The sequence below is a fragment of the Bombus vancouverensis genome, chromosome 16 (genome assembly GCF_051014615.1).
Source record: "Bombus vancouverensis nearcticus chromosome 16, iyBomVanc1_principal, whole genome shotgun sequence".
Classification (NCBI taxonomy): domain Eukaryota; kingdom Metazoa; phylum Arthropoda; class Insecta; order Hymenoptera; family Apidae; genus Bombus; species Bombus vancouverensis.
The window spans coordinates 6,261,032-6,273,270 of record NC_134926.1 but is presented as its reverse complement, the minus strand read 5'-3'; the positions used below and the strand labels follow the sequence as shown (position 1 = coordinate 6,273,270).

General features: G+C 40.6%; 1 protein-coding gene and 1 long non-coding RNA gene across 2 annotated transcripts; both read right to left on the bottom strand.

Moving 5' to 3' along the window:
• Positions 1-196: 196 nt before the first annotated feature.
• LOC117154651 (uncharacterized) lies at positions 197-5,165 on the bottom strand. Its single transcript, XR_013060303.1, has 5 exons — positions 4,946-5,165; positions 4,619-4,872; positions 2,215-4,449; positions 2,047-2,141; positions 197-1,643 (listed from the first exon to the last, which is right to left on the bottom strand). It is a non-coding gene; the product is annotated as an uncharacterized LOC117154651 (long non-coding RNA).
• A 303-nt stretch (positions 5,166-5,468) lies between these two features.
• Positions 5,469-9,927, bottom strand: LOC117154650 (Tondu-domain-containing Growth Inhibitor). Its single transcript, XM_033329824.2, has 4 exons — positions 9,003-9,927; positions 7,464-7,634; positions 6,730-6,933; positions 5,469-6,651 (listed from the first exon to the last, which is right to left on the bottom strand). The coding sequence occupies exons 1-4, from the start codon at positions 9,082-9,084 to the stop codon at positions 6,572-6,574; spliced, it is 537 nt and encodes a 178-aa protein (XP_033185715.1). The 5' UTR covers positions 9,085-9,927; the 3' UTR covers positions 5,469-6,571.
• Between the last annotated feature and the right edge of the window lie 2,312 nt (positions 9,928-12,239).

Genomic DNA, 12,239 nt, shown 5'->3' with positions numbered 1-12,239 from the left:
TTTTCATGGCCAAATATGGATTATTAATTCTGCCAGCTATGCTGGAAGATCGAAGAGATTAACTGGGCTCGTATTTCAAAAGCCGCGACAAAGAAACTAGTTAATTACTACGAATCAATTAACCGTAGCCATTAGCAATAGGGTGGGGTGGGGTGGAGGGGGGGGGGGGTACTCGCGACAAGAAGAGAGAAAAGAGTGAGCAAAAACAAAGAAACTTTATTATCGAAGGCCTGCTGCTGCGAGACTAGGGGAAGTATATTAGGAAAAAAAAGAGGGGGCCGGGTACAAGAGCATCGTCTCATCGTTCACATCGTTGTTCGCCTCATACGGGGACATTTTGCCCGAGCGAAAAGAGGGGGTCTCTCTGAGGGCTTTCAGCTTCCGAAGAAGGGGTGGGGGCCGGACCAGACCGGGCCATTTTAGTCCTTACAAATTTCTCTTCATTCATCAGCCTCTTCATCATCAACTTCCTTCCTTGAATTTCTCTTAATAGTTCTCCTATTGACGATCGTCTTAAACGTCTAAAAATAAAGTTGGATTAACCTCTGACTAATACTTCTACTACTACTACTACTAATACACATTATCATTTGCACAATTTTGAGAATTTTCAATTGTCAAGGACGTTCCTCCTACTTTTGATGCAGATTACTCTAGTAGAGGGTTGGAGGGACCTCTTATCCTCTTAAGAACCCCATCCTCCCCAACCTCCCGAACCCGGAACCTCCAATCCAATCCAGATCATGGGTTCAGCCACCAGGCCGCTGAAAACGAACCTCCTCTATCCATTGTGGCGAAAAGAATTAGCGGTGGTGCGTCTAGCGCATTTTCAGAAGGGGTTCCAGAGCAGCGGTCGGCCCCCGGGCTCTCTCCGCGCGAAAGAAGAGGGGAAACGCATCGTCAGAGGCGTACACAGCCGGGCAACGACTACCGAACGACGTACTAACGAAAGAAAATCGATATGCATGATTCACGCACGCGAGAGAGGACGCCTCGAAGGGGGCCGGGGGACAGGGGTACGCAGGGGTGGGTATACACACGGTGAAAGGCTGTAGGAGAGGCAACGGAGGGGAAGGGAGAACGGAGAGCCACTCTTCTCCCTTCGTGCTCCCTTTTGCCGCGAACCAAGGGGACGGAGAGAGCTGTATCAGGCTGTATGTGCGATCAACACACGTAATTCTATACAAGCACACGAGGAGGGGTATTCTTACAATGCTACCCCCTCGGTCACTCGATCAGTCGTGTCCAGAGTCCCATGCTCGTTGTGAACCTTCGTGGCTCTCCTCGTCGACGTTCTCGCGTGTCTTCCTCGTTTCCCATGTTTATTTCCATTTGTCAATTTTACGCCCGTTGCTTCTCCTTTCGATCATTTCCAGGATCTATAGCAGTTCCACACGTCACGGGGGTTTTAGTGATGGTTTTCGTCGAATGCGTCGGCGTCGACACGTACAAGCTACATCCAGTGCGCGATCGCCGGTGATCCCGCGTTCGTCATTCGATTTCGAGGACTGATATCAATATTCGGAGGACTGTATATACCTCCTCAGTGCATGTGCTGGTGTTTACAGTGGTGATTGGCTATGATAGAGGACCGATGAGCTGTCTTTCACTTCTCTTCTACGGCGTCTGAGAGTAAGAGCATCCTGTAGGATATGATCAACTTTAATGACAGGTAAAAGAATTTCAGAGTTGTTAAAATTTGTGCATTGTTATATGAACTGTGCTATGGAGATTTTCTGACCGTATCACTGATCCGTTTGGTCAATGATAATGAAAAAGTGACTTTTTGGCAATTCCTTTGTATTTCTTTTCGTGAAAACTTCTTACCTTTTTTTCATGTAAACAAAATTTCCAAATTATAGAACTGTTTAAAAATGAAGTTGTGTGTAGGTAGAATTGCAATTACATACTTCTTCCAAATGAATCTCTCTTTCTTTCATTCAACTTTAATTTATGTTACGAAAAGTGTTTAATTCTTTTTACGTCAAGTACTCTGTCACATATTTCTATAGGAGGGCATACTATAATCTGAGCATGCAACTGTACCGTTTTTTCGCGTTGAGGGTGGCTCGGGGATTTCGATGCGAGGCTAGCAACGTGAGGCATCGAGACGCATCTAAAATTCTATTATCGTCACGTTCCTGTAAAACCGTTGATCGTCAACTCTATCCTATTAATTCCAATTATTTATCGATTAATTATTTTTAAACCTACCTGTTGCTATATCCATAGGAATCCTTCCATTCTTACTTTAAAAAAAAGTGGTCCTTTTCAGTCAAAGCTACCAAATACCAAATACCTTCCTTTTTTTTAGTACACAAAACGGTTTTCGCAACTGCAGCTTAAAATATTAGTTTAGAGAAAGCACGAAACTTCCAAGATTTTGTCCATAAATTTCTTAAAAGTTGGATTCATACAGAAACAGATAGCTCCGATGGACCAGACAATTTGGGCATCTTGATCGTTTGGTTAATTCCAAAAAATCGGGCCGATCGTTCTGGAAGCTGCGCGCATCCGCCTCACGGTGTCGATTTTTCTCGCTTAATTCACGCCACCGATACCAGGTCGACGTGTAACGCAAGAGAATAAAACGAGAAAACGATGCCAGGCTGCGGTCAGTTGGGTCTGGTTCCGAAACAAGATACGCCTGGGACTTAAAATAAACAAACAGTAATATGCCACGAACCGAATAGAAAAGCTAGTCGATCTACTATCGATCTCTAAAAGAGCAAATGAAATTGTACGACGTGCCCACTTGTCGCGAAGGAAGTTAGATTACGGCTATATTATGTTAATAATTCTGAAGAATAGTGATTAGAAGAAGGAATGGTATGAAAGAAATTTTTGGAACGCAATTCGATCGAGGGTGAGATAGGAACTTGGATCGATATCTCGGTTGGAACGCGATGGTAGAGCCACTATTTACGGGGGAGACCATCTGTATGGGGTGGATGTTGGTCCACCGTCAAAGAATCCTCCTCGTGAACCCGATTCGCTCTTCTTTTCTAAAACAGAACGTATTCTTTCAGAAATATATATATATATACAATATCCTTTGTCATCTATCCTAGCAAAAACTTTGGATTTTTGTAGTCATAAGCTTTTCAAAACATGATCAATCTTTTAACGAAAATATATTCTCTTCTAATATCTAATATTATATATCGAGAATCCACGTAAAATCGATCGTTTTCATAAAATAAAGCCTAATTTCACGAAAATGGTGAAATAGACGCAACAAACATTCTAGAATGTGTCCAATTCGATACTAATCTAGCGACCTCCCCTTCTGAATGATGTACGAGAGAAATTATAGCATCTAGCAAGGGTAGAATCACTAAGTCAGCGCTAGGGGATGCATTTGTGTCCAATGGGAGGGTAGAAGTTCGTAGACAGTCGTAGAAACACCTGCGTGCACGGGGAAATAGCTTCGTCGAGCATCTGCTCGCGGTCTATTGGCCTATTTCCAGCTGCGTATCACCCCTAGAGGCTGACTAATTCGAAATTGTCGAAAACCATGTTCCCTAATGTCGTTGGGTAACCATCTTGTCCTGGAAAATTCTTGGGAATCATCAAAAACCGCCCTCAACATCTGTCGTGTTATGAACCAATAGTAAAAACATATAATTACCTTTATAAAACCTAGTACGTTGTATTATAGCGTTTAAAACTCATAAATTCTTCAATTGTCCATTCATTGAACTTCTTTTAACATTTTGAATATATCGAGAAGGACTTGCCCGATCAGAATTCCTAAGTGAAGAGATGAAGAAACTGTCTGGAGCCCGGAACATGCGACTTTCGCGACTAAGGCGTATCAGTATCGTTTAAAGGGACTGCAAACATGATACGCAGCCGGATTAACTTACTCTATATGTCCAAAGAGAAACGCAGACCACTGGTTTATCCTAGTTCTTCGCAGAGCGAAGGTCGTCGTACTTCGGGGAGCGCTCATGGCGGCGTTACTTTGAAAAAACGCTGGAAAACCAGATCGAGTTTCTGCAATTCCGTGTCACGAACATTATATGTTGTTAATAGAACGATTAAAAAGCGTAATTTCTTTGGGAAAGTCCTCACTCTCCTTCCGAGTTATTCCGAGGATATGAGATTAGGAAGATATCTTTCTTCTCATTGATGCATCATAAAGTGAAAAAATTCCCACTTAGGTTTGAAAGAATCTTCAGTATGCTCCCATTTCTTCATCGTGGCACACTAATTCCAATTTTGACATACTAATCTTCGATGGAATATATATGCTAAATCGAAGAACATCTCGGTACCGAAGATTTAGTTGAATAGACGTTATAATTCAGCGTAGTCGGTCGAAGAGAGTCATCTTCTTGGACGACAGGCAGTAAGGAGCTCGCTGACAGGAAGAGAGACGCGAGTACAGGCTGGAAACGGAGAAACAGGGACGGCAAGGCGTGCATAGGTGGTCGCAATTTGCACCTAGAAGCACAGAGAGCACCGATATCTAGTATCCCGTCGTATTATTACGCTCGAGGGCGTTCGTAAGGGGGAACCGAGGTCCAGGGATGGTCGGCCGGCTAGGTGTAGGCTTACTTTGGACTCTGGTGTGGGATTACCGTACTTATATTCAAGTCTAATATTAAGTTACCATTTTGCTTTACGGCAAGTGAACAGGCTGCCTGCATATAGGAAGCCATCCGAGCGCTCTTGGGACAGTCTGGGTTAGGTCTGGGCCCACCTACGACATGTAAAGCGTCGCTTCTTCCCGGCCCATCATCCTTCGTGGTTTCGTTCCGAAAAAAGTGTCACCAAACTTCGACTTCCATCATTTTTTCTGCTTTCAACTAGGAAACTGTCTCTCTCAAAGGGCAGGAATTTTTATTGAAGACAAAAGAGCAGAAGCTGAAAGAAATACGTTGTGAAGTGGAATTGTGGATCGATGGTATTTAATGATTTGGATAAAAGTGATTTTTACTTGGTTAAATTATTGTATGCATGGAGGCTGGATGGCTGGAACTGGAGCAGGAACGCGTTTATGTGAATCTTTTCCCTGGGAAGTGATCTTTTCTTTGCTACGAATTGGTCTTCCATTGTCAGAAGGGGGTACGAAGTTTCCATAAATTTTGATATTTGGAGAAAGTGCGCGACTCCGAGGATCTTCAGATAGTATTTTCCATATTTCAATTTGAATCTTAATATTCAGCTCAATTTTATACCAAAGAAAAATCTCTGGAGCTGCAATAAGAAGAATGGGCTGTAGCAATCGAGTTTTAAACGAGAGCACTGAAAATCGGCAGAGAAGAGGATCTGAAGACAATAAGAAGACAGAGGTACTGACTTCTGTGCGTGCTGGGGTTTATGATAAACCTCCTAGCACCATTTGAAATCAGTACTACTCTTCTTAGCAATCTTCATCATCGACCACTAGGGATCTACTGGATTAGGAAGGATACGTATTTTCGGCAGCAAGATTGGTATTAAAAATATCATCAGTCGACTTCTTATGTATCCTCTTTCGTTTTCTTTTTTCTCTTCTCTTTGATACAATGTGTATATATATATATATAATTATATATATAGTTACACGAGGTGAACACGTGTTACAAGTTTGTGCAACAACCGGTTCAATTTATACGGTTTCGTGCTTATCCTCTACGTTCTTTATAAAGACTCTCGGTTTTCTATAATTACAACATACGCATTACTTATATATATATATATGTATTGCGAAATATATGTAACATACATACATATATACTAAGTACATATATATGTACACGTAATACGTTTAGGCGAATAATTAATTACGTACAAGTCGCACCGTTCATTATACTTTCTCTTCCAACAGCTGCAGTAGTTCTAATTCCATACGGTCCTACATCGAACCGAATTCGACGTTTTATTCTTTATCAGTATCATCTTTTTAATTTTAGAGGAAAATACAATTCCTCTTCGTGCCGTTTATACTATTGGTGGACATTATGGAAAACGTATATTTATAACGAAAGACTAAAGTATCAGAAATTCGGCACAATTACACACAGAATGCAATTAGAACTGTAGAAGGTTAATCTTCGTTAATTTTCTTAAAAGTCTTCTTTTCTTCAAATTCTTACTGCAGCAGAAAGAAGTCAAAAGGAATGAAAGGATCTAGTATTTAGCGAGGCAGTATGGAACATCGTATAATAAATAACTTGAGGCCTCTGAGGCCGCGATGATGGCATGATTAAAAGAATACGCGTCTATATATACAGTATCTCGAGTACAATTGTCCCAAGAAGTTAGAAAAATCGCGGTACGCCGTCGATTGCACCCAAGAGCATCTATGACATTTCAAGGACACTTAGGTACTCTTTCGTTCTGCTTCCCACGCGAACCAAACAATAATAATAGTAATAATAATAATATTATAATAATATTAATACAGAGTTCATTGGTTGCTCCCACTGTTTCTTCTACGGATATTAACAGCGATTTCACGTTAATTTATGGGTTAATTAAACAGGTAATGGAACCACACTGGATGTCACAATGAAGAAAACAGAAGCAACAGCAACAATGCAACGATGATGGTGAAGACTTTTGGTTAACTGTCCGGCAGTTAAGTCGAGTCCTTGCTTCTGCTGGTTGCCTGCAGCCTTGTCCAGGTTTCCCCAAGAGCCTTTGCAAAGTGATCATCCACTAAAAAAGTTTTTTTAAATTTTTATAAATTCCTTGTTTAACTCTTCCTGCCTTGTATAAAATAAGATAATGACGTACCACTGAGGCCTGCTTCTTTGTCAGTAGTGGTGGCGTTAAAAACTGCAGCGTACTCTTCTAGGCCTAAAGATCGCTTGAAATGCTCGTCTATTGCAGGGTCACTCACACCACCAACAGTTCTGACCCCGGTTCTTTGGCCTCCTGCTGCCGCCGACGGCGTCAGTGATGGGGTGGGCGTCACTGCCGTGTCCTCGATAGTTGTTCCTGGTAAACAGTACATATTTACTATCTCATCCAACATAAAATATGACATAGAACATACCCCAAAAATGTTTGACGTAGCGAAGAAACTTTTAATATCACAAATAATTAATACCGAAGGCTATTAATAGCAATTCTACTAAGCTTATTAATGACAAATAACAAAATGAAATTAAAATGTTCAGTTTGGAATTCTCACCCCATTTTTACTTTCAAATCTAGCCAAACTAATTCTCAATCCATGCTAACTCAATTTTATTTAAAAAAATTCAAAACTTTAGCTGGTTTTTTTTCTTTCAGAGTACTTCTCAGAGGAATTCCTGCTTGTAGCTAACGTGAATCGTCTATTCCTCTATTCAAGCCAAGCATCTGCGCGACGTGCATCACGCCACATTGTCAAAGCACGCAGTCACCCCATGCGTCAGACAATAGCCTGTTCTTGGTTGCCCCCCGCGAGGCCAAGAACAACGGCAGCCAGCCACTCGCCTAACGAATTCGCGTAGAACACCAGGAACTCGCAAGCAGAAGCTTACCAGGTTGCGGTGTGGTAGGAACAATCACGCTGGGCCTGCTGTGATGATGATGATGATGGACCCTGGCTGCGGACATGTCCAGAGCTTCACTTTGGATAGGATCCCTCCTACGCTCCTTACGCCACGCGCTACTCGGCTTCCGGTGGAGATTCGTCGTCTTCGGCCTCTCTTCTGCACAATAGATAAAAATCTTCAGATATTTTGAACTCTGTGCTTTTAACATATTATTCAGATTGAGAATTCTATTTTTCTAAATGAAACTTTTTATAAGTTTATACATTTTTAGGCTTGCTAGTTTGCGGAATGGTTGTTTTTTTTATGTTGTAACTATTCTGGTTGGCTGTTCGAGATTCTTTAAAAAGAGATTTACTTTTACTCTAAAAGGGAGGTTTTTAAATGGACATAAAAGTACAGAGGACTCTCACAGATTAGAAACAACGGTCATTGTCAGCATGTTGGAGGAGTTTCTTTATATTTTAGAGGAGTCTCTGTAAATAAATGCAATAACGAGGTTGTTTAATATTTTAAATAATCTTCATTTCCTCTTCCTATAGATAAAGCTTATAGACATATAGTGTAAACTATACTGATTCCTAAACTGCATGTATCTATCCTCGACTTTTTCTTGCACGTACAACTATAAATCATGATCGATAGCTCGGAGAAGCAGCGAATGGTCCGGGTTTCAAGCCATCCTTGATTCACCCTGCAATTCCTACACTATATTCATTCTTATAATTCTCGAAACGATCTTACGATCATTAAAGAATGAAGAGATCAAGTAAATCTGTCCTTGAGCCTCCGGCATCGCACTTAATTTATTTATAAAACATCACAGATCACCTATTTCCGTTTCCTGCGATATCTAAAATCGGAAATCGATCTAACAACCCCTCGAACGATCGAGAAACACACGGAGGAGTGCGAAGAGAATAAAAGAGAGAGGTGGAAGAGGAGAACGCGAAGGGTGAGCAGAGAAACGAGACTGGTTCCCAGGATGGGGCAGGAAGTGCCTAATAGCCGTGAGAGGATCGTCAGGAAGACGGTCAAACTGGTTTAAAGGCAAAGGATGAGCTAGCGGCCAGGGAAAAGATGAATGGACAGAACGCGTGGATCGAAGCCGAGATCGTTCCGTTCAATTAACTATCTGGCTGCTGGCTTCTGCCATACTTTCGTCGAATTGAACAGAAGAGACCAGTTTACAAGTTTAATCTATGGAAGAAACCAGAGGCCAGAGCTCTGAAATATTAATGGAAGCTAGTTAATTTCAAATAAAAAGTTGAATTCATTACAGACGCATATAAAATACAATTTATCAGAGATAGATCATTTTCGAATTCATCTAATTACACTGTTCTTTCACTTCTTTTTTTACACTTGACGTTGAGTACCAACCATGGGAGAGTACCACTTCTCTGAAGCCTCAGATCCTTTTAACAGCGTGTATTCACATACGTATAAAAATTATTTGGCGAACCTTAATGAGAAGGTTCGGGGAAAGGGCATCCCATAAACGATCCAGAACGTTTCCTCACGTACCTCCGGGTTTGTATACCGTTTGAAAGTTCTCCGTAGTGAGCCACGGCTGCCAGAAACACCTTCTCCTCGGCGAGATCTCCATGCTTCGAAAAATCTTCAGGTGTCATGAACTCAACTTGCAACCACCATGAATACCAACAAGATTAATCATAAATCAATGATTCCTCCTCTCTTATTCTCTCACAGACGGTCCATAGAGCTTGAAGAAGCGCGGAATATCGCGAACCACCGACTGGTTCCCATCAAGTTATAAAAATTGCACAGATTTCAAGCCACTTTTTACAATCTTCTCCTTGTTTTTTTTTCTCTTTTTTTACGAAATCGGTTTCAGAGAATAGAATACGTGGAATATCCTTTCCATGGGAGGATCTTCTTCTCACCGAAGAAAGTGGCTTCCATGATGTCCTGGTAGCCTCGAGGAGAACTCGAAGAAAGCGGCGTGACGCGATCTATCGACGAATTCGACTGGTCGTCGGCCAGAAATCAGGACCATTGGCTCTTATAAGTATGACCCAGGCTGAAGGATCACCCGATTGTTAAAACTAGCACGTTAAAGGATACGGAACGACTGGGGACATTGGATACGAGTTTTCTGGAAAGATAGACAGAGTCAGAGATACGTGGATTCGTGAATGCCCCTCTTAACACGACTGTCTTAAGATTCATTCATTCATCCGCCTCGTCCCGTCGTCTGCCCCCTCCACAGCTGGTAAAGCTTGCCTTTTACACATGCACACGGTCTGCACGCTTGGATCTAGCGATGGCTCCGTTTTATCAATCATTCTTGAACAAATTTCTTCTGATGTAGTATATACATGTAGATATAGATACAGATATAGATATACAGATTAGTATCTTTTGAAACTTTCTAGAGCTTGTAGAATCCCGATATTAGCGTTGTTCTAATATTAGTCCTAAGGTAAGATTATCTTCGGAAACTTCGAAGGGGAGTTTTTGAGAACCCTATTAAAAAAGTAATTAATTTTTATATTAAATATAGCGTGGAAATTAATTCAGATAGTTTACCATATAGAAGAATGGACGGTTTAACATTTCCTGATTTGAGTATTATCCAATGCTTGTTTTAGGATTAATTCGAAAGGTGTGTGATTGAAAGCCATCGCTGTTTGGCTACAACAGTGTGAGTGTTAAGGGATACAGGCACCTCTTGCCAACTAACTCGCTTCTTTCCTCTTTCTTCTTCCTCTTTCCCCTTTTTTTCCGTAGCAGGTAAGCGATCGATGCACATGTGCGTCCAGTACACGTGCACACTACGTCTAACGCCGTCACGTTGGCGAAAAAATTTTGCCCGATAAAGATCCTTGGATTCCTTCCATTAGTTCTGCAAAGTACTCGAATTCGAATACTGTCGGTTGTCTCGAAGGTACCTACGGTGCCCTTCTTTAATTCACTTTTGGACAATAATACATGCGTATCTGTACTTTCGATACATTTTTAAAATAACAATTACATGCTCTGTGAATATCAACGTTGTTACCATAAAAGAAATCTATAATTTCAATAATGGTATAGGCGACCTTGGATATTATTACAATATAATATATTCTGTTGTAATCGTATCTACCTATGCTTCAAGAATTAGTATTCGAAGATGGAAAATCTAATTATTTTCAAATATATTTCACGCATTCGACTCAGAGTCTAGAGAATAGATAAAAAAAAAAATTAGTGAGAATAGGTCAACAACCTTGAAGCCTATCGATTTGGGCAAGCTATGGAACTCTGTATTATTGTTAGTCGTGTGATACCTAAGCAAGATCAAGGTGGCAAGTTATCCTCGAGGAATCGTGAGGCATTGAGGAGGAATGCTAGGCATTTTAATAGCAACGCAACCAGGTAATCGCGTATGGTTATCAGACGTCCGTACACCAGCGAATCGCGGTTTCGTGGGTGTGAATTCGTCGAATACTTCAATACATTTCGAACACGCTTGCTATATTTCTTCCTCGTGCTTCAACAATCTGAATTTAATTAAAATATATATATATATATATATATATATATATATATATATTTGATATTCTTGCTAGACGAGCATAATTCACATTTTATGGAATGTGCTGAATTAAAAAGAAACCTGCTAACTACACGTAGTGAAAATTAATATCTAAATATCGATCGAAACGGTGCTCTCTATTTTCTAGTAACAAATAAAATTGAAATAATACTTATTTAAAAAAAAAATCATCTCTCTTTGTAGAATTCCCAAAAACCGAAAAAATATCGGTATCTCTATTCTCTACATTGGTACATTGCTTGAGCTTCTTTGTATTCAAAATAAAAAGATTCGGATCCACGGTTCATTTAAAAATTGACAAGTACGATAGTGAATCTATCAAAATCTACAAAGGTAAGATCACCGAGAAATCAAGTTGCTCGAATTTACCCTCTGATATCATATTGAAATCATTGACCACGCCGATAAGTAGCAGAACCGACCGGGCAAACGTATTTTTGGTCATCGAGAAAGTCACAGAATGCGCCATCATCCGCAGGCAGATGCAACTACGTCTGGTATTCGGAACAGGTTCGAGGCACGGCATTCCATCACAACAAACCACACACAGGAGGAACCAGTCACACTCTCGAGAACCGGGGCTCGTTATGCTTCGCTGTCCGTTTCGATAGAGAGAGAGAGAGAAAGAGAGAGAGGAGAGAGAGAGAGACGAGAGGAGCAACTCGATGATTTATGAAAATCATCGCCGCGAACGCGTCGTCATGCTCCCGATTGCCCTCGAAAGTGGAACCTTTTCTCTAATGCGTCACACTTTGCAGCTACACCTTTTTCTGACCATACACATTCTTCACCGTGTCATTTAAATCAATTCTCCTTGATTTACACCCTCAATTTAAAAAGAAGCCATGGAAGCTAGATATTCCTAAATAATAAGAATTTGTGGACCTTATAAAATTTGATACGAACAATTCTTTTTAATATTGTAAAAGCAAGAAATCAATTTCTAGATTTACAACTAAGAAACTAGATATTATTTTCTCTTCAAAATTCCTCTTGCATTTTGAAGAAAATATTACCGGGTTTCTTAAATGGAAGAGAAACGAGGAGGACGCACGATGATTTATGTTTTATCAAATACCAATGAATCAGTTTTCGATAAGAAACCTAGTTCCACTCCTATGTTCCCTCCATAGCTTCGGGACTCGAAACAACTAAAATCTCAACATGATTCAAAAGTGATATAATAAAATCCGTCGTGC

Coding starts and splice junctions, on each gene's coding strand:
- LOC117154650 (XM_033329824.2), bottom strand. CDS start 9,084: ATGGAGATCTCGCCGAGGAGAAGGTGTTTCTGGCAGCCGTGGCTCACT. Junction 7,635..9,002: donor AACGGTATACAAACCCGGAG/GTACGTGAGGAA, acceptor TCTATTGTGCAG/AAGAGAGGCCGAAGACGACG. Junction 6,934..7,463: donor TCCTACCACACCGCAACCTG/GTAAGCTTCTGC, acceptor ACTGTTTACCAG/GAACAACTATCGAGGACACG.